Raw genomic sequence first — 20,235 nt, forward strand, 5'->3', positions numbered from 1 at the left:
ACGCCTCCTTTGCTTCACAATCTCGCGGCCCGTCCCACCCTACGCGGACCCAGTACTCCGCCACCGGCGGGACCGGCCAGGCTCTGGAGGGCGTCCGGGAAGCCATGGGTATGTGCGGAGAGTTTTGAGTGGCTCCTCTGCAGCCGTGTGGAAATGGCAAAAGCCTACACCACCACCCCACTCCGCTGTCCTCTACACGGAGCCAGGGACTCGCCCAGGAGCGCGCCTGCCACGGCCAGCTGCCCCGACTGGGCCTTACTGAGCCTCGTCCCAGCCCTGTCCTCTGCCCGCAGAGGTTTTGGTCCTGGCCGGATACAGCGCGCAGAAGGGGGACGAGCTGAGTCTGGCGCCCGGGGACGTGGTCCGGCAGGTGCGCGACGGGCCCGCACGCGGGTGGCTGCGCGGAGAGCTGGGGGGCTATTATGGCCTCTTCCCTGAGCACCTAGTGCAGGTGAGGCCGGGCCAGGGGCGGGCTGGGGGTCTGGGCGTGCGCTGCCCTGGAGCTGAGAGCGTCCTCCCTGGCCCTCATTCCCAGGAGATCCCGGAGAGTCTACGCGGCGCCGCAGAGGCGCAGAGACCGCGCTGTGCGCGCCGCCGAGGTAAGCGCCGGTGGGCCGGTGGGCGGGCGCGCGGACCCAGCGCTGCCTGGGCGGCCCCCGCTCGCCGTGACGGACGCGGCTCTGGGAGGGGCCGCGAAGCCGGCCTGCGGCCTGTGATTGGTTCTCGAGCACAATGCTCCGCCCTAGGGCGGGGCCTGGAGGTACTGAGGGGTGCTGTGGCCCCCCCATCCCAGCTCAGCGGACTTGGGGCACACGGCTCAAGCTGCCGCGCTCTTGTCTGACTCCAGGTCACCCCGCCAAATCTCGGGGCCCCCAAAGATGGTGCAAAGTGAACTTCAACTACAGCCCGGAGCAGGCGGACGAGCTGAAGCTGCAAGCTGGGGAGATTGTGGAAGTGATAAAGGAGGTGAGGGGAGGAGGTATGGGAGGATTTGGGTGAGGGGGATGGGTGAAGTGAGGGTGTGGGCGATGGGAGCCGTGAGGGGCACAGAGATGGGCGGTGAAGGAGCAAGGGAGGATGGGGTCCTCGGGCAGAGCTAAGGGTGGAAGATTTGACCCTTGGGATAGAACCAGATGCCCCTGCGTCCTCCCCCTCTCCCCAGATTGAGGACGGCTGGTGGCTGGGGAAGAAGAACGGGCAGCTGGGCGCCTTCCCATCCAACTTTGTGGAGTTGCTGGACAGTGGGCCCCCAAGTGAGACCTCGACCCTGTGACCCCCTGGGACCAAACTCTGCAATCTCCAGTGACCTTCCCAGTGGCATGAGCGTGTGATCCACATATCCTGACCCTGTGACCCTTTTGACCCTCACCCATGATCTAACCTGTGAATTATCATCCTCCCTAACCTCACTGTCCCCCACCAGGCCTTGGTCACCCAGATATGCCTTCAATCAGTCCTGGTCCCCAGCGGCCTCCCAAGGTAAATTGGGTCAGTGGGCATAGAGATGGTGAGTTCCTCTTGGGGTGGCTGGAGGCTCAACTTGTTCCTCCCTCCCTCTGCCCCAACTAGCTGAGCAGCCTGACCTATGACAGCCCTCCAGACTACCTGCGGACAGGTGAGCAGCCGGCCAAAGTGTCCCCCGCCCCCCTACTCCCAAGCTACTCTGACTTGGGGGAGGGAGACCGGTTGGGCAGATGGAGGTTAGGCTGCTGACTGATGGGGGAGGCTTGGCTTCAGTGGACTGACCTCTCCTCAGTCTCCCGCCCTGAGACCTACAGGGTCCTGTTTGACTACCAGCCTGAGGCCCCAGACGAGCTGGCACTTCGGAGAGGAGACGTGGTGAAAGTACTGAGGAAGGTGTGAGAGGAACAGGGCAGGGAGTGCCCAGGGAAGGGGGTGTTGAGAAGGGGTGGGGCCCTGGAGCTTGGGGGTCCTGGCTCACTTCCTCCCTGACATGTTGCTTTCCCAGACCACAGAGGATAAGGGCTGGTGGGAAGGAGAGTGTCAAGGCAGAAGAGGTGTTTTTCCAGACAACTTTGTGCTCCCACCACCCCCAGTGAGTACAGAGCCAGACACTCAGGTGGCAGGGGCAGGGTATTTTGGACAAAGTTGGGACACAGCTGGACGGGTATGGAGTTCCCTAAAAACAGCTAGGAGTATGGCTCTGCCTGGACCCAGCTGGAGGGTCACTCCTAAATGAAGGTGGACTTAGATATGTGGAGGTTCCACTTGAGATTCTAATACAGGTTGTATATCCCTTATCGGAAATGCTTGGGACCAAAAGTGTTGTGGATTTCAGAATATTTACATATACATAATGAGATATCTCAGGGATGAGACGTAAATCTAAACATGAAGTTCGTTTATGTTTCACATATACCTTATATACCTAGCCTGAAGGTAATTTTATATAATATTTTTAATAATTTTGTGCATGAAACAAGGTTTTTTTGTGTTTTTTTTTGAGACAGAGTCACACTCTGTTGCCCTGCCTAGAGTGAGTGCCGTGGCGTCAGCCTAGCTCACAGCAACCTCAAACTCCTGGGCTCAAGTGATCCTACTGCCCCAGCCTCCCGAGTAGCTGGGACTACAGGCATGCGCCACCATGCCCGGCTAATTTTTTCTATATATTTTTAGTTGGCCGATTAATTTCTTTCTAATTTTAGTAGAGGCGGGGTCTCACTCTTGCTCAGGTTGGTCTCGAACTCCTGAGCTCAAGCAATCCTCCCGCCTCGGCCTCCCAGAGAGCTAGGATTACAGGCGTGAGCCACCGCACCAGGCCTGAAACAAGGTTTTGACTGTACCTTGTCACATGAGGTCAGGAATGGAATTTTCCACTTGTGGCTTCATGTCAGCACTCAAAAAGTTTCAGATGTTGAAGCATTTTGGATTTCAGTTTTTGGAATTAGGGATGCTCAACCTGTACTTCTTTTCTGCATAGATCAAGAAGCTCGTTCCACGGAAAGTGGTATCTCAGGAATCAGGTGGGTGCCTGGGTAGCCTGGGATTGGGGGGTGCTCTTTGGAAGACCCCACCAGTCCAGTTGCCCATAAACACCTACAGCTCCCCAGTGGTCCAGCACACGTGCATAGGAGCTCCCTCCCCTGTGGGTCAGGAGCCTGATGGGAATGTACGCAAATCAACAAACCAATGTGTGAGTCAGTTTGCGCATGATAATTGGTTACCGTTTCTCTGTGTGTCTTGAGAATGTGGCTCTCGGCACATATAGCTTTGTTTCATTTTGTAAGGAAATGTATGGATCTTTGTGTCTTGAGTCTATGAGGCTGTGTGTATATAAATGTGTCAGTGAATAGTTTTTGTATATGTGTCTGTGTGTCTGTGGGAATGTCTTTTTATTTATCTTTAATACTTGACACATGACAAAAATATATATAACATGTATGCTATAAAACTTAATGAACACCCACGATCTGTCACCGAAACCCAGGAACTAGAACATCACCAGTGGCTTGCTCCTTCCCTTTCCCATCCCTCACTTCCCCCACCCCAAAGGTAACCATGGTCTTGAATTTTATGTGTGTAATTCCCTTGAGTTTTTCTTATATATATGTGTGTCTAAACAATGTATCACTAAATTTTAAATTTATTTTTATTTGCTTCTGAGCTTTATAAAAATGGTAGCATATGTTTATAGTCTTCTGAGATTTGCTATTTTTATCAACATTGTGTTTCTAAGATCCATCCCTGTTGTGTGCGGATATAGTTCATTTATTTTTCTCTGCTGTATAATATCCCATGTAGGGAGTTTATCATAATTTATGTATCTGGTCTCCTCCTGCTATTAGACACTTTTGTGCTTCTGGGTTTTTTTGGTTTGTTTTGTTTTTAATAGACGGGGTCTTGCTCTGTTGCCCAGGCACATGCCACCATACCTGGCTGGTTTTTCTATTTTTTATAGAGATGAGGGCTCACTAGGTTGCTCAGGCTGGTCTTGAACTCCTGGCCTCAAGTGATCCTCATGCCTTGGCCTCCCAAAGTACTGGGATTACAGGCGTGAGCCACCATGGCTGGCCCCTCTTGGTACTTTGTTGCAGTCACATCCTTAATTTCTTCAAATATTTTATACACAGCTTCAATTTTTTTTTTTTTTTTTTTGAGACAGAGTCTCTGTCACCCTGGGTAGAGTACTGTGATGTCAGCCTAGCTCACAGCAACCTCAAACTCCTGGGCTTAAGCAATCCTTCTGCCTCAGCCTCCTAAGTAGCTGGGACTACAGACACCTGCCACCATGCCTGGCTAATTTTTTCTGTTTTTAGTAAAGAAGGGGTCTCACTCTTGCTCAGGCTGGTCTCGAACTCCTGAGCTCAAACAATCCTCCCGCCTCGGCCTCCCAGAGTGTTAGGATTACAGGTGTGAGCCACCGTGCTTGGCCCATAGGTTCAAATATTTTATACATAGCTAAGCTACCTGACAATTCCAGTATCCGCTGTGTGTTGTGTGTGTTGACTCCCACTCTCCGTGACCTGCCTTCCTGTGTGTTTTATGATTTCTGTTAGCTCATGACTTGATCTTAATCTGTAGGAGTCTTTGCAGGCCTTAGTAGGGGAAGACTTCTTCCAGAGAGGATTTGCTTCCACTTCTACCAGTAGCCAGAGAACACTTCAGTTGTCCTGGAGAAAGGTGGCACAAGGGTGGCGCTGCTGTGTGGCTACTGGGTTCTGGTGTGTGGTGACCAAGGGAACAGAGCCTTGCTCTGCACCACAGACCCCAGGCTCAGCAGCCGCAGAGCAGAGCTGCCCTCTTTCCACCTTTCTGGCCCCAGCTCTTCCCTTTTTTGTGGACTTCCCCTACCTCTTTTACGCCCAACAGTGCCTCCAATTGTGTCCTAAGCAGGCTATTACTCCTCTCTAGTGGGAGGGCCCTTTAAAAGCACCTAATCAGCCCAACTACAAGAAGCAGAAGTCAAAGTTAACATTTACTGAGTTTGACTATCTGCCAGACGGTCTTCTGAACCACTTATATGTATTAACTCACTCAAACCTCAACAACAGCCCTACAAGGTGTGTACTATTATTATCCGAGTTTTATGGCTGAAGACAATTGGGGCACATGTTTCTTGCCCAAATTATCACACAACCAGCAAGGAACGGAGCTGGAATTCAACGCCTGGTGTCTGGCTGTAGAACCCCTGCCCCTCCCCACTGTCGGGCTTGCGTACGTGTCTGTGTGTGATGATGTGTGTGCAGGAGTAAATGCCAGCGTGTGTGCCTATGCCAGAGTGGCTGTTTGTGTGTCTAAGGATGTGAATGTCACTGTGTGTGACTGTCTTGAGGTGTTCGCTCTGATGTCACCTTTGTGGCTTTTCTGACCACCCCATTTAAAATTGTACACACCCCTGCTGATTCTTATCAATAACACTTAATAACGCTAACACGCTACACATTTTCCTTTATTTATGTCGGCTTCCTCAATAGCACACGAGCTTGCTCTGGCTGCTGTGAGCAGAACACACGACAGGCAGGGTGGGTGCAGCCCAGGCCCAGGTTGGGGGCTGTTGTAATAGTCAGGTGAAGGTGGTGGTGACTTGATGCGGAGCAGTTGGCGGTGGGGTGGAGACAAATGATGGGATTCGGGAAAATTCCGGTGGTAAAGTGGACAAGGATTTGCTGATGGCTTGGATGTGCGGCAGAAGGAAATAAAAGGAGTCAGGAGGTCTCCACATTTTGTCGTCTGAGCACTCGGGAGCACAGGGAAAGGGGCAGATTCAAGGGGCACAGGGGATGGGAAGCAAGAGACTGGTTTTGGGTATGTTAAGTGTGTGCCAATGAACTCTTCAAGTGGAAGTATTGAGAAGGCAGTAGGATGGATATGAGTCTGGAGTTCAGGGAAGAAGCAGCGGCTGGAGATGAAAATTTGGGAGTCGTGGGCTTATTGATGATCATTCAAGCTCTAAGACTGGGTGAGGTCTCTTAGGGAGTGAATGAGATGGAGAAGACGAAGTTTGAGGGGAGTTGGATGGAGGAAGGTTGTTGCTGTGGTCTGGGAAAGAGACGAGGTCTGAACCAGGGAAGTCGCCATAGGCATTAAGCAGGGGACAGGTGTGAGAAAAAGTATGGATAAAAACCTAGCAGGATAGGGAGCCATCTCTCCAAAAAGCCTTCTCTGACAGCTGTCTGTTAGGTGTCCTTTTGGGGTGCTCCCACAGTTTGCCATGCCTGTGTGGCATGATGGCGGTCAGCTTCCTAGGAGCTCCCAGGAGACAGTCAAATGATTTGTCTCCTGTCTGTATTCCCCTGTGCACAGCACAAGACAGGGCCAGCGACTGCTGGATGGATGAGTAAGTGGACGAATGAATGCTTCACTCCTCTCTCTCCTCCCAGCTCCTATTAAAGAACCAAAAAAGTTGATGTCCAAAGCATCCCTCCCTATAGTCAAGAAGGTGGTGACAGCCCCCACTGGACCCAGCAAAGCCAAGTAAGGAGGAGGGAGGGGTTGGGGGAATGGGGAGGGTATGAAGGAAATGCCCCTTCCTGGCCCCAGCCCCAGGGCCTGATGGGGATATGTTCCAGGACATCTTCAACAGCCAGCAGGGACAGTCAGAAGCTCCCCTCCGCAGGCTCAGGTGAGGGCTGCCTTCCTCTAGTGGGGGGAAGATTGGAGGACAGCATGGTTGCACTGAGGGACAGGGATGGGAAGAGACTAAGGGTCAGAGTAGGCTTGGGCCTCTGAGGTTCTGCTCTCATAGGCTCCAATGGCAGCTTCCTCAATGGGGGTCCGTGTCACCCTGGCAGAAAACGATCCAAAACCCAGGCTCCCCGGCAACGCTCTGCACCCAGTCAGGTGAGACGCAGGAGGCGTGGGAGAGTGGGGATACTGGGCAGAGGCTGGTGCCCACGGGTGTGGTGTGAAGCGGATCCCAGGCCAAGGGGAACCAGACTCCAACCTCCAGGGTGTCTAGCCCTCAGCTGAGACTTCACCCCCACTGCTGCAGGAGAAAGAGCAGAGCAGCCTGGCAAAGGCCTCTGCTGTGAGTAGAACCCCTCCTCTGGACAAGACCGCCACCCCAGAGAAGACCCCATCTCCAGAGAAGGCCCCCAGCTCAGAGAAGATCCTGGCTCCTGAGAAAGTCCCCACCCCAGAGAAAACTCTGACTCGGGAGGACAAGGCCCCCACCCCAGAACACCCCACCCCAGAGAGGATCCTGACTCCTGACAAAATCCTCAGCCCAGAGAAGACCCCGACTCTGGAGGACAAGGCCCCCACCCCAGGGAAGACCCTGACTCTGGACAAGGCCTCCACTCCAGAGAGGGTCTTTTCTGTGGCAGAGGCCCCTGCTCCAGAAGTCCCACCTAAGGATGAAGTCCCTGACCCAAAGACGGCCCCTCTAGGGGATGAGACCCTCTCCCTAGAAAAGGTCTTGCCCCCAGAGCAGGTGCTTTCTGAAGAAGGGGCGCCCACTCGATTCCATCACTGCTCTGCGGAGGAAACCCTGCAGAAGGTTGAGCCCCTTGTGGCCAAAGAGGCTGAATCCCAGAAGGGCCACATGCCTCATTCCTCAGACAGATGCCTCTGTGTGATGGAACGCCCCCTAGAGAAGCAGGACAGCTCTCCACCCCAGTCTGAGTCCGCGTCCAAGCCAGGGTCCTTGCCTGTCCCTGAGAAGCCTCACCCCCAGGAAGGGGCTACAACCCTCCTAGAGGCAGCTTCAAAAGTTGAGACTGCTCCCCAAGAGGAGGCACCTCTGAAAGAGGAGGTGCCCCTAAAAGAAGACGTGCCCCCCAAAGAGGAGGTGCCCCCTGAAGAGGTAGCTCCCGAAAAGGAGGTGGCTCCCAAGGAAGAGGTGCCCCCTAAAAAGACAGCCCCTGCCCCCCAAAACCCACATCCAGTCAAGCAAACTCCAGACCCCCAAGAGACTCCCACGCTCCATTCCCCGGTCCTGGAAAATCCCACGGACAGCAGGAACGACAGGGTGGATGTAACGACGCTGAAGGGCGAGGTGGAGTCTCTACGGAGGGCGCTGGAGCTGATGGGGGTGCAGCTGGAGTAAGTTAGGGGTAGGCAGGGGCGTGGGGAGGGAGGGGCCGGCCCATGCCCTCACTTCCGCCTGGGGTCCGCAGAAGGAAGCTGACCGACATCTGGGAGGAGCTGAAGAGCGAGAGGGAGAAGCGCCGGTTGCTGGAGGTGGGCGAGGCGAGGGTCCAGCGCGGGCGGGGGCTGGCGGCTGGCCCTGCCCTGACGCCCGCTCTCGCCCAGGCTCAGATGATGCAGAGGACCCAGAAGGCCCCGGCACGGGGCTCCGTCCACGCGCAGACGCAGACGTACTGAGGGCGGGCCTACGAGGGACCGTGGCCCAGCCTGGACGGACGTCTGGCTTGGGCCACCCACGTCCTTGCACACGACTTTGGGAAACGCAAGAAAGTAAACTTTGCCTCGCACGCGCGCTGAGCCGGTCTGGTCCGTGGGGGCGGGGCGGGCCCTCCGCATTCCTGGCGGTCTCTCCCGGGCACATCTGGCCAACATGTGGCTCCCATTACGGTTCCCAAGGCCTGCGCAAGCGGCTATTTTTAGCCACCGGATGTCGAGGGCGGGGGGGAGGGTGTCTCCTTCGGACGCCAGTCCCACGCTGGAGAAACGGCGCGCAGGAGGGGCCCAGGCAGGGTCGGGCTCTGCCCAGAGAGCCGGATTCCGGGATCCAGCTGTGCTCCGGGGGAGGGAGAGAGAGGCCCGCTCAGACCCCTCCCGGTTGGCCTCACCTCGGCTCAGACGTGAACCCAGTGCCCAGCCCAAGCAGGCGTGGTTACACTGGGGCCGGTAGCACCTTAGCGCCAAGGTTAGGGTATCCAGGCCCGGTGTGTTGTGTGGTTGCAATGCATGCCTGACCCTGGGGCACTGTGTGTGCCCGCGCATTTGTAGGTGTGGAATGCATGTGTGCGGGGCTGGGGAGGTGGTGGAGTGTGGGTGCAGGAGGAGTGTGCTTCTTTCTGCCGTCTGTGAACACAGGCAGGTGTGCCTAGTCGTCAGGTGTGTGCACAGAGGCGGTGCAGGCTGGGAAAGGAGCCGAGTCGGGGGTCTCAGCCTCGGACTCCCTTCGCAGAAGACTGGGGACCGCCGGGTGTAGGGGTAACAGAGGCAGAGACTGAGCCACTGAGAATGCAGCTTTCATTGGTCCCTTCACCTCTTCCTCGTCCCCCAGAGAGGGGTGGGGCCCCTGCATCCCGCCCCGGGGTTCTAATGGCAGGACTGGGAAGCGTGCCTCTCTGAGGGTGGCTGTCCATGCCCAATAGCACCAGGGGAGCCGTGGGGGCGGGGCGGTCCGAAAGTCCGGGGGCAGCTCTGGCTCATTCGCATGTCCAGCTTCCAGAGCGCCTTGCACTGGGAGCCGGGCGGTCAGTAATAATGCATGCGGCCCAGGGTGCCGGTGGCCGTGGGGCTGGGCCCCAGCGTGCCGCTGCCCAGCAGGTCCGGCTGCCCGGTGCGCCAGATCTCCCGCAGGATCCGCTCGCGCTCCTCCAGCCGCTGCGCCCGCTCCAGCTCCTCGGCGGACGTGAAGACGTTGACGCTGAGAGGCCCGTCGGGATCCGCCGACAGCTCAGGGCCTGGCAGAGTGTCGTCGGGGCCCAGCCGCGTCACTGTGTCCTCCTCCTCCTCCTCGTCGTCGTCGTCCTCGGGCTCCAGGGTGCTGCTGCGGGCGCCCCGGCGCAGAGCTGGGCCCCGGGGCCGCGGGTGGGGCGCGCACGAGATACTGATGACCAGGAGGCACAGGGTCAGCAGCAGGCCGAAGCAGACGCCCAGCACGAAGTAGAGGCCGAGGCTCTCAGGGTTAGCTGGAGGCAGAGGGCAGGGATCATGGGGGGCCTCAGGGGTGGGAGCCATTCCATCGCGGAAAGACTTCACGCTCCAGGTTTGAGGGCAAGCAGCGAAAGCCCCATTTGAAGGGTGTTGGGAGCCGCCCACGGGCAGGGGCAGTGAGGGTGGGGGAAGTTAGGCCAGGCTACCGGTTGGAGGGGCTGTAAGGGACGGGCGCGGGGGAAGGCGCGGCGTGGGGCGGGGAGGGGTCCTCACCGCGGATGTGTGCGTAGGCCGCCAGGCTGTTGCTGAGCAGCTCCATGTCCCTGCGGGGGGCGTCCATGCTGCTTGGGGGGCAGCTCCCCTGTCAGCCTGCGAGGCCGGCAAGGTCAGGTCCTTCCCCCGACCCAGAGCTGCCCCTGACCCGCTTCCTCCTCGGGGCTGCTGGTCTCCCCGGAGGAGCGGCCGGTTCCGCCCTGGAGAGTCGTTCTCTGCCTTCGTTGCAGACCCGGGCCCTGTCGGGGGGAACCCTTCCCCGGGCGCCGACGCCCCTCGACCCCGCGGAGCCCCCCATTGGGCCGCAGGAGCCCCCGCTCCCTTGGTGGGGGTCCCAGAGTGAGGCCCGGCTCTGCCGTCTGGGAGCGGGATGGGGGACACACGCGGGGGCCTCCCCATTCCCCGGGCGGGCTCCAGGGCAGGGAAGCCGCCTCCCTCCCCATCCCGCCCGCCCCGCGGGGACCCCCCGGCCCGGAGGCCCCGGCTCGCTCACCGTCAGCGCCCCGCTTCCCGGCTGCCCGCCCCGGCGCGTCCGGCGGCCGCATACACCCGGGCCCCGCGCCCCTCCCGCCCGGCTCGGCTCCCAGGCCGCGGCAGCGCGGGCCGGACACGGGCCGATGGACCAGCCGGCGGAAAAGTTTCCTCGGAGGAAAGAGGAGGGACGGGGCGGGGCGCGGGGAGGCGGGGAGGAAAAGGGCCGGGAGAGGAAGGGGAGCGGAGCGAGCGGCCGCAGGAGGGGGAGCGAGGCCCGCGGGCCGTCTGCTCCCCCACAGGAAACCGCTGGGGAGGCCCTTGCGGGGACCCGCCCCCGGGCTGCTAATAACAACAATAATAATGATGATGGAGTTCTGCCTAGGTGCCAGGCAATGGGCTAAATAAACCCTTTACGTGTTATTTCATTTACTCCCAACAACCCTGTAACGTGGGTACCATTATCCTCACTCAGCAGATAAAGTAAACTGAGTCACCGAGAGATTGGATAACTTCAGGAAACGGCCAGAATTTGAACCCACCAATCTGCGATCCTAGAGCCTGGGCTCTAAACACTTCCCTGTACCTTGCTACCCCCCTCACCCCAGGCTCCAGGCTCCCTCACCCAGGGAAGGCTGCCCCTTCTCCCCAGACCTTGCAGAGGTTGCCAGCACCCCCAGACCCACAGCGCGCCGGGTAGGGAGAGGACTCTGAACCCCTCCTCCCAGGGCCCAGGCGTGAGTGTGTCCAGCTGGCGAGCTCTGGTCTGGTCACGCAGGGTTAATGATTGTGGGACTCGGGCTTTGAGCCAGGCAGGCCCAGCCAGCCTTGCAGACCCCAGCACCGGGCCTCTGCCTGTGCACGTGAGCGCCTGTGCGCCTTTGCACCCGGTGGCATGTGGCAGTTTCCTCCTGGTTAAACCCGGCCCTGCACACACATGCACAACCACCTGGGCCTGTGCATGCAATGTGTTGTGTGATCAGTGTCTGCAGCTGGGTCTTCTTTCTGCCCAGTCTCCTCCCCCACCGCCTCCCTCCTTTGGCCTCCCCTCCCTGCGCTGGAGCTGGGGTGAGGGGGAGGCCTTCTTGGCGGGAGCCTTAGAGAGGAGGAGGAAAGGAAGGGGGAGAGGAAATTGCAGACATAGCTGAAGGCACTGTCTGAGGCCCATGGACCAGCGACCCCCTCCCTGTCCAGGCTGGAGACCCCCCCACTGCCCCAGAGACTGGGTTCAAGTAGAGGGCAGATCCAGGTGGGGAAAAGACCAGGACTGACTCCCATGGGGACAAGAAAGGGACTCCTGGGTGTCTGTGACTGTTCAGTCTGTTGCGTGAGTGTGTGTGGAGGTATTTTTGGCCTTATCTGTGTATTTGTCTATTTATGTGGTGATCCGCTTGAGTATTTTTGTGGGGGTGGGTATGTCTATGTATAAATAAACCTACAGCCACCAGTCAACAAACGCCGAGTGTGTCCCTCGCCCTTAGTATGGTCTGCGTCTGTGGATTTAACCAACCTCACGCTGAAAATATTTTTTAAAAAATTGTATCTGTACTGAATATGTATAGACTTTTTGGTCATTATTTCCTCAACAATGCAGTGTCACAGCTATTTACATTGCACTGGGTATTATATGCAGTGGAGAGACGATGGGGAATATGTGGGTGGATGTGCGTAGGTTACGTGCAAATTCTACGCCATTTTATGTCAGGGACTTCAGCACCCTCAGAATTTGGTATCCACTGGGGGTCCGGGAACCAATCCCCTCACGGATAGTGAGGGACACCTGTAGTGGGAATTTAGCAATAAACAGAACAGACACAAATCCCTGTCCTCCCGGGGCTGGCGCTGAATTGGACAGACAATAGAAGATAATCTCAGATACTGCTGAGGGCTCACAGGGTGAGGGGACGGGGTAACGTGGTGGACCCCACCCGGCACGGCTCTCACAGGGCTTGCGAGGTGAGAACTGAATCCTGACGAGGCAGTCATGCCAGCCAGGATCTGGGGACAGTGTCTGGGCAGGACCAAGGGCGAGGGCAAAGGGCCTGGGGTAGGAGCTTGCTAGGGATACTGCACTCCCAGGGCACAAAGCCAGTGGGACGGTGTGCAGGTGCAGGGGAGGGCGCGGGAGGTGGAGGGGTGGCCAGTGGCCGTGAAAGGCCTCGCTGGCCCTGCACAGGAGCTTGGATTTTATTGTAAGTCTAGGGTATAGCCCCTGGGGAGTTTTAAGCGTCATTGTCCTTGACACACTTTGGAAGGATCCAGTGGTGGCTCAGTGTAGGGTGGGCCCCAGTGGGCAGGCCAGCGGGCGGGGAGCTGGCAGGGGGTCAGGTTCAGTGTTATGCTGACTGGAGTTTGCGCTGGGTGTGCACGCGAGGGAAACAGGAATTTAGGACAATTTGGTATTCGGCCTGGGCACCGGACGAAAGCCTTCATGGTGGGGAAGTTGGTTTCATTTTCTGTTGGATTTGAGATGTCCGTGAGCCATCTGGGTACAGGGGTCGGGGAGGCAGGCGGAGCCCCGAGGAAGACTCATAAGATGGATTTAACACCCCAAGAGTGGGTGAGATCACCTGGAGTGAGGGGGCAGGGGGAGAAGAGCGGTGTCTAAAGCCTGAGCCCTGGACACCCGACATTGAGGGGTCTCCTGGAGGTGGCATCAGCCAGGAGAGATGGGAATGGTGGGGGAAACACCAGGCAAGGACGTGATGGGCTGAATCGAGCTGAGAGGTGAAGATGAGGCCAGAATGCGCCCACTGCCTGGGGCAATACTGCGGTACTGTCAGCAACATTGGTGGGTTTCTGGGGGGTGTATCTCTAATTCTTCAAAGTACGCATGTGACTTCAAAGTACGTGTGTGTCCTCCCAGTGCAGCTGGGAGTGCGTTGACATGTTTAATGCCTACCATCCACGTGAATATCGGTGTGCAGATGTACTTGTGTGACCTCATGTGTGCCTCGGAGCCTCAGTCTGTGTTGCACATACCTGCATCTCCGTGAGGGTCCGTGTGCATGCTTCTCTGTGAGCGTGCCGTCTGTACGACTTTGGACATGTTTCTGTCAAGCTCTTTCCATGCATCTCTCTGCTTGCAGATCTCTCGGTACCTCGGCCTGCAGGCAAAGGTGTGTCTGTGTCTGGGTTGGCATGTGACATGTGTTTGGTGTGGGTCAGGTGTGACTCAGCCCTGGGGAAGCAGGTGGCCATGCTGGAGCAGGGTGAGGACGGTTGCCAGTCCCTTCAGAGAGAGGGACATAGAGTACTCAGAGTGCTGCCTTCTGCAGGGATGTCAGCCCAGGCCTGGTGGAGAAGTGGCAGCCTTGCCCCGGAGGGTTCCAAAAAGCAGAGGATTGCTCCTGGAGGCCTGGGGAAGGTGTCCAAAGCTTTTGGCCAATGTGGCCATCTTCACGGTCCACATGCCCTCTTGGCCACCTGACTCTGCGTTAGGCCTGCCTCCCCTGCCCAGCCACCTGCTTCTGTCTTGTGGCTGGCATCTTTCTGCAGGTCTATCACCTGCCGGTCTGGCTGGAAATCCACTTATCCACCTGCCTGTCTCCTTCCTCCTCCTCCCTGCCTGCCGGCCTGCTTGCTGGCTCCCTCTCTGCCCTCCTATCTGCCTGTGAGGCTAGGGATTTGTCTCCTTCGAAGGCACAGAGAGTCCTCCTAACACAAAACACGGGAAAGACAGGCCTTAAAGGGAGGTCGGGCGCTGAGAGATCTAGAGCCTATGGGAGGGGCTCAGGGGTGCTGGCACATTCGCGGTCGGTGCAAAGCCCAAGTACGACTCTGTCCTTCTCCCCAGCGGCCAAGCTGGGAGCTGGCCCTGGCTGCTCTGCTGCTCGCATTGGGGCCTCACCCGCCCTCGGGGTCTGCATGGAGGAAAGAAGGGGACAAACTCAGGGCCTCCTGAGGCACGCCTGGTCTTGTGAGTGGCTCCACAGCCCCAGCACCCAGGACAGCTGCTGGGTAGAGGGTGCTGGTGAAAGTTTGCTCAGTGAATAATAATTGCTATGGATATTAAGTACCTGCCTGGTACCTGGCGCTCTGCATAAATGCTGTGTGTGCTCTGATCCTTCAGATCGTCCCAATAACCCTGTGTCGTTCACAGCACGACTCCCATTTGACGGGGGGAGGATGAGGCTCAGGGCAGGCAGTGTGCATGTGCTCACGCGGGCGTAAGTGGTGGGGCCTGGATTCGAAATGCAGAGTCCCACTCTCAGTGCTTTCCCACGGGGCAGCTCCACCCCGTCGGACCCTGCGCTGCCTTTCCCTAATGCCTTCTGCTGCTCCTTTCGTGCTCCTGAAATGAAATTCATGACTAATGTACCAACCTTCACGTCGAATTAAAAAGTATGTGATGGTTTTTTGTCCTAGAATATACAAGAAAGAAGAGGTAATGACTGGTATTTGTGAAGTGGCCAATTGCCAGGAAGGTACCAGCTGTGTGTGCAGATTGATGCTAGAATGTGGTGGTGCCAATGTCTGAAATGAGGAAGAACTCTTGGCAAAGCCCTGAGCAAATAAAGTACAAGTTCCTCCCGCTCTACACAGTGGTTGCATTCCTGGAAAATTCAATGTATATTATAAATGTATAAATCCCTTGTGTATGTGTGTGTAAAGTGGAGTTAGATTCTTGGCTCTGGCAATATAAATAAGCTTTTCCCTAGGCAATGTAATTCTCTACAAAGAATTAAAAAAAAAAAAAAGAAAAGTGTGGTGGTGGCACCTGTAATCCCAGATACTCAAGAGGCTGAGGCAGGAGGATGGCTTGAGCCCAGGAGTTTGAGGCTGCAGTGAGCTATGATGACACCACTGCACTCTAGCCTGGGCAACAGAGCAAGACCGTCTCAAAAGACAAATAAACAAAACAAAAAAAGGTTTTTTCACATATGTTGTGCAGGATGTAGAATCTGCCTCCTGTGTGGGCCGTCTGGAGTCCCTGGCCTCCACCTTCTCAATGCCAGTCACTGTGATGACCAGCCCCCCGGCCCCTCAGTGGACACAACAGAAAAGATTCCTGCCTTCGTTCAAGGAGCTCCACATGTGTGTAGGGAAGATAGATACAATCCAGAATTGCATATACATGTCAGGTTGTGATAAGCGCAAGAAAGAAAAGTAAGTAGAAATAAGAGGTTAGAGAAGATCAGGTGGACAGGTGAGGGAAGGCCTCTCTGAGGAGGTGACATTTTGAGCAGAGACCTGTACGAAATCAGGGAGGGAGCCACAGAAATATGTGGGGGAAGAGCCTTCCAGAAAGGATAACCAATGCAAAGGCCACAAGGTGGGAGCATGCGTGGTTCATTCAGGCCAAGGAGGCCCGTGTGTTGGGAACAGAATGGGTGAGGGGTGAGGGGGTGAGGGGCCGAGCAGTTAGGGAAGTAGCCGGGTGTAGGGCCTCTTGGCGTAGGCGTGGATTTTATCCTGCATGGGATGGAAGCCATCAGAGGGTTGTAAGTGGGAGAGGGACACAATCGGAGTTTTAAAAGGCTCACTATGGCTGCCACTTGGCGCTTGGACTGTCACCGGGGACGTGTCGGGGGAGGGAGACCGGGAGGCGAGAGGTCGGGGCTTAGGGTGCTTACAGCGGAGCTGCGAGGCGATCTGATTCTGCCTGTGTTCTGAAGGCAGGGCCGGCCGAGCAGCGGGAGATTGGACGTGGGCTGTGGGAGAGGGAGAGCGACACAGAGTCGAGGCTCACTCGGCTTTGGAGCCTGAACAACTCCGCCACCCAGACTCCATTTCCTCACTTCCTTTCCCACTTCAGATGGCTTGACAGCTCCGGTCCGCCTTCTCTCTGCAACTGCGCTCCGTGATGACACTGGAGACTGCGGGGTGGCCGACAGTAACGGAAACGTCTCAGTTCCTACTTGGTTTGCCCTTCCAGGAGCATAGGAGGCTGCTGGTCTCACCATCACATCCATCTTTCTGGTACTGTCCCCTTCCTCTACGTCCAGGGCTCATAATAAACACTTGTGAGGAGCAATCCGAGAAGTTTAGGTCAATAAACCAAACAGTTCTGGAGTGTCAGCGTGTGCCAGGCCCAGTTCTAGGTGCTGAGGAGATGAGAGTGAGCAAAACAAAGTCCTGGCCTGCATGGAACTTTCTATCTTGTGTACCGAATGTCAGCATGACACGTGTAGGTGCCTGGGAAATATCTGTGCACTGAAGAGAGGCTGAACAGGTGGGGGGACAGGAGTGAGGCTGAAAATGGTGACCCCAGAGCCAGAGAGTGGCAATGGTGGGCTGGGTGCAAGGACACCTTCCCGCAGCGCAGCCAGGACAGATAAGGTAGGAGCCAAATGTACCGGGCCAAGTTCGTACCAGCACCTGGCTGCTGGGGCAGGTGGGCTGTGGGGTGAAGGTGGGGACGAGGGGCCTGGGGCTGGGCCTTCTCACGTCTTGGAGAGGTGCCGCCCCCTCTTGCTGTGTAGACCTATGGCTGGGAAGGGGCTCTGCCTCCTGGATCTCTGCTCCCTTTGGGACCCACCCTGGGTGGCCTCCTCCACACAGAAGTGGGTCTGCGAGGGCGCTGTGGCTGCTGGGGAGGGGCCGGCCTACCTCTAGCTTCCTTGCTAGAGTGAAGTGCAATCTGCGAAGTCTAAATTTAGGCAAAGGGAGGAAGGAAAGAAGGAAGGAAGGAAGGAACCCCTTGGCTCCCTATGGAGGGGCAGGGATGGGGGCGGTGCAGGAAAAGGCCTGGCCCGGCTTACCTCGGGTGCCTCAGACGGACATGCGGGCACACAGGCAGTGTCTGTCTGGCCAAGTTCCCCCACCCCAGATGGAGTCTGGCAGAGAGAGGATCGAGACTCTTCCAGCTGCAGTGGCTCTGGGACCCCTGCTGCCCGCACAGGCCAGGGGCGGGGCCAAGCCAAGCAGGGAGCTCCCCCTGGGAGTTCTGGGTCCCCTCCCCCTACAAGACAGTGGTGCCGGTTGTGCCACCTGCTGGCTGTGGGGGGCACAGAGGGGGTACATGCTGCAGGAATGGAGTTAGGAACCGTGCACTGCCCAGCTGGGATGGGAGGGAGAAGGGCTGGGCGGGGGCCAGAGAGACCGAGACAAGAACGGCAGGCGACACAGGCCACAGCGGCTCCAAATCAGGAAGTTTATTGCTGACATGCAGGAAGAGTCCCCCATGTAGTACAAAAATATGTCTTTATACAAACTTTTTTGTGATTTTTCTGTTTTGTTTCTTTACAATAGGACTTCTCTCAGTGTGTGACACCCAGTGAGGGTAGACCTATCCTCCTCTCGTTCGCTTCTCCAGAGATGTAATCAGACACATGGGTGACCTGGGAGGGGACCAGTCTGTCTGACAGGGCTTTGCGGAACTGGAGGATATTGCTTTGCAAAGGAGGAGACCACACATGGAAAGCAGGCCCGGAGGGTCTGGCAGGGGCTCTGCTGAGATGGGCCCTGGCCACGCCTCAGACCCTCGCAGGAGGACAGTCAGGGGGCTGGGAGCCCTAGGCTGGACTGCATTTCTGCTCCCTTGGGAGACTTTTCTTTATGAAATAAATATAGAAAAGAGAGCGTCCCCCACCCCACGGCACGGTACCCTGGCTCTCAGCGGCCAGACGGCTGAGACAGACGCAGAGCTTGGTGCTCAGGGGCAGTAAGTGCTGGGCTCAGGTGGGCTCCCACAGACCCACTGAGGCAGAGGCATGAGGCGCCCAAGTGCTGGATGGGGACATGGGGAGGAAGGGGCGTGGGCAGCCCTGCTACTGCTGGCAAGAGGTGGCCCCATTTTTTCCAGATGGGGAAACTGAGGCACAAGGAAGTTTGGGAACTTGCCCAAGGTCACTCACAGTGAGTCAGCTTTTTGGGGGGAGGAGGGCAGCTCACACTCTGGGAACACGGCCGCCTTCCCACTGGGGAGCAAGGACAGGCAGGAAGGGCCTGAGGGCCCAGGGGCTGCCTGGAGGGCCACTCAGCCTCTTTGAGGGCTCTGCGGGTAGCCCTCTGGGGAAGGGTCTTTGCTTGGCATTAAGCAGGGCCAAGTCCAGTGGTGGGGAGGGGAGGGCATTCCGGAGAGAACAGCATTTCTGGCAAGACGGGCATCCACTTCAGAATCTCGGCTCAATAAGGACAGCAGGGCTGTTCTCGTGCCAGGCGGGGCAGGGTTCCCCACCCCCCGTGACGGACCCCGGCCGGGGTCTGCTGAGAGCGACACCATGTCTATGTCGAGGCAGGGACACAGGCGAGATGCCCCACCATCCTCTGAACACAGCATGGGGCCGCGGAGCTGCAGGCAGGGCCACGGCTGGGCCCACCGAACTCCCCAGCCGACCCCCAGGCCCCTTCACATTGCGAGTCCACGTTACCTCGGTACCACAGTGAAGGATGGAGAAGGAAACGGTTAATGCGTGTGTGTGCAGCACCTCAGAGAAGCTACCGAGACAGGAGAAAGAGCCAGGTCTAGAAAGGCCTCCCACCAGCGGAAACAGAGGGACTGGGGCTGAAAGTGGAGCGGGCGGCAGGAGGGCGCCTCCGTGCCAGGGGTGAGGAGGGAACTCACGGTGGGCTGCGGACGCCCCGCCGTCCAGCCAGGCTGGGGACAGGGAGTGGCCATGGGCCAAGCCACCTAGAGACGGGAGAGAAGTTGGTTACAGTAGAAAAATAAATATATTTGAATTCGGCTTAAGATGAGGTGAAGTTTTCCAAAGCTTGGACTGAGGGGCCGGGGGCCAGAAGGGGAGGGAGGGAAACAGGCTGGGCGGGGCCCGGGGGTGCTCAGCAGCGAGCTGCACTCTCAGCTTATTTGGACTGTGGGGTCAGGTGGGCGCCGGCTGGGCCAGGCCGGGGTGGGCGGTGGGCTCCCTCCTCCTCCCTCTCATTCAGTGCAGAGACAGCGTGGTTAAAGAGACAGAGGTAGATTAAAACGTCATGATTAAAAGCAGATTAGTTATCTAGGCTTCTCAGATTAAAAAACCCCAAACAATCAAGCAATCATCCCAAAAGGTAGCTTCCTGGTACCTCTGCTGACCCCACGTGTGACCTGGGCTGTCCCCGTCCCTGCCCCGTTCCCACTGCAGCCGGGAGAGTCCAGCACTACAGGGCCCAGCCCCGGCAGCCGGGCCTTCGGCTGGGGGCTGGAAGAGGTGGCGGTGGCGCTGGTGCCTCTGGCCGAGGCTGCTATTTCCGCAGGTAGCGCTGGGCCAGGATGGCTGTGTCCAGGGAGGTCATGGGCTGTGCGTCATGGCCCAGCCGTCGCACGGGCGGCACGCTGCCGAACTGCCGCTTGGGCACCCAGCTCCGGGCCTCGTGGATGGAGCTCTTCTCCTCTGCCAGCAGCAGCTGCTGCCGCATGTAGTTCTCAAACTCGTACTGGGAGCACTCCTCTGTCACCTTTGCCTTTGAGGCCGAGAGGGAGGGAGCGAGACAGAGACAAACCAAGGTAAAGACAGAGCACGGCAGGCGGAGACAGCAGAGCGGGCGTGAGAGCTGGCAGCCCAGCTCCTGAGGCCTCCCTTCCCAGGCACCGGGTAGCTAAGCGTGTGGGTCCCTGAGGCCACCCAGACTCGCCTTGCTGGCCGCCCGGGTGTCAGTGCAGCTGGCTCCAGGCTGAGATTTGACCGGGATCCCTCTTCCTAACTCACTGACCTTGGGAGAGTTAGCATTACCTTGGAAGCCTCAGCTTCCTTACCCCTCACAAAGGTCCTTCTGAGCCCTGCGGAGGCCGATGCACGTCCAGTGAGAGCAGGGTGCCAGGCCGGGTGCTCGGGCACCTGCAGCCACATGCACTGGCCC

General features: G+C 57.6%; 3 protein-coding genes across 7 annotated transcripts in view; 1 reads left to right on the plus strand and 2 right to left on the minus strand.

The window, feature by feature from the left end:
• Positions 1-84: 84 nt before the first annotated feature.
• Positions 85-8,286, plus strand: SH3D21 (SH3 domain containing 21). The gene is made up of 16 exons (XM_012642285.1): positions 85-108; positions 294-451; positions 536-599; positions 848-966; positions 1,163-1,253; positions 1,424-1,479; positions 1,570-1,615; positions 1,757-1,857; positions 1,970-2,056; positions 2,942-2,984; positions 6,342-6,435; positions 6,531-6,583; positions 6,707-6,801; positions 6,953-8,004; positions 8,079-8,142; positions 8,215-8,286. Exons 1-16 carry the CDS (start codon positions 105-107, stop codon positions 8,284-8,286), a joined length of 2,199 nt encoding a protein of 732 aa, XP_012497739.1. The 5' UTR covers positions 85-104.
• An 817-nt stretch (positions 8,287-9,103) lies between these two features.
• On the minus strand, positions 9,104-10,682 carry EVA1B (eva-1 homolog B (C. elegans)). Of its 2 annotated transcripts, XM_012642287.1 has the most exons (3): positions 10,517-10,682; positions 10,024-10,119; positions 9,104-9,785 (listed from the first exon to the last, which is right to left on the minus strand). In XM_012642287.1, exons 2-3 carry the CDS (start codon positions 10,088-10,090, stop codon positions 9,349-9,351), a joined length of 504 nt encoding a protein of 167 aa, XP_012497741.1. In that variant the 5' UTR covers positions 10,091-10,119; positions 10,517-10,682; the 3' UTR covers positions 9,104-9,348. The 2 variants fall into 2 exon arrangements, with proteins under 2 accessions (XP_012497741.1, XP_012497742.1); XM_012642288.1 differs by lacking the exon at positions 10,517-10,682 and having other exon boundaries at positions 10,024-10,404.
• Positions 10,683-17,573: 6,891 nt separating this feature from the next.
• STK40 (serine/threonine kinase 40) overlaps positions 17,574-20,235 on the minus strand; it is a 41,516-nt gene continuing 38,854 nt past the window's right edge. For all 4 annotated transcript variants that reach the window (XM_012642291.1, XM_012642289.1, XM_012642292.1 and 1 more), the window contains exon 11: positions 17,574-19,839. In XM_012642291.1, the coding sequence (XP_012497745.1) occupies positions 19,621-19,839 (219 nt within the window). In that variant the 3' untranslated portion in view covers positions 17,574-19,620. The remainder of the gene's footprint in view (positions 19,840-20,235) is intronic.

Source organism: Propithecus coquereli, unplaced genomic scaffold, assembly GCF_000956105.1.
Source record: "Propithecus coquereli isolate 6110/MARCELLA unplaced genomic scaffold, Pcoq_1.0 Scaffold178, whole genome shotgun sequence".
Lineage (NCBI taxonomy): Eukaryota > Metazoa > Chordata > Mammalia > Primates > Indriidae > Propithecus > Propithecus coquereli.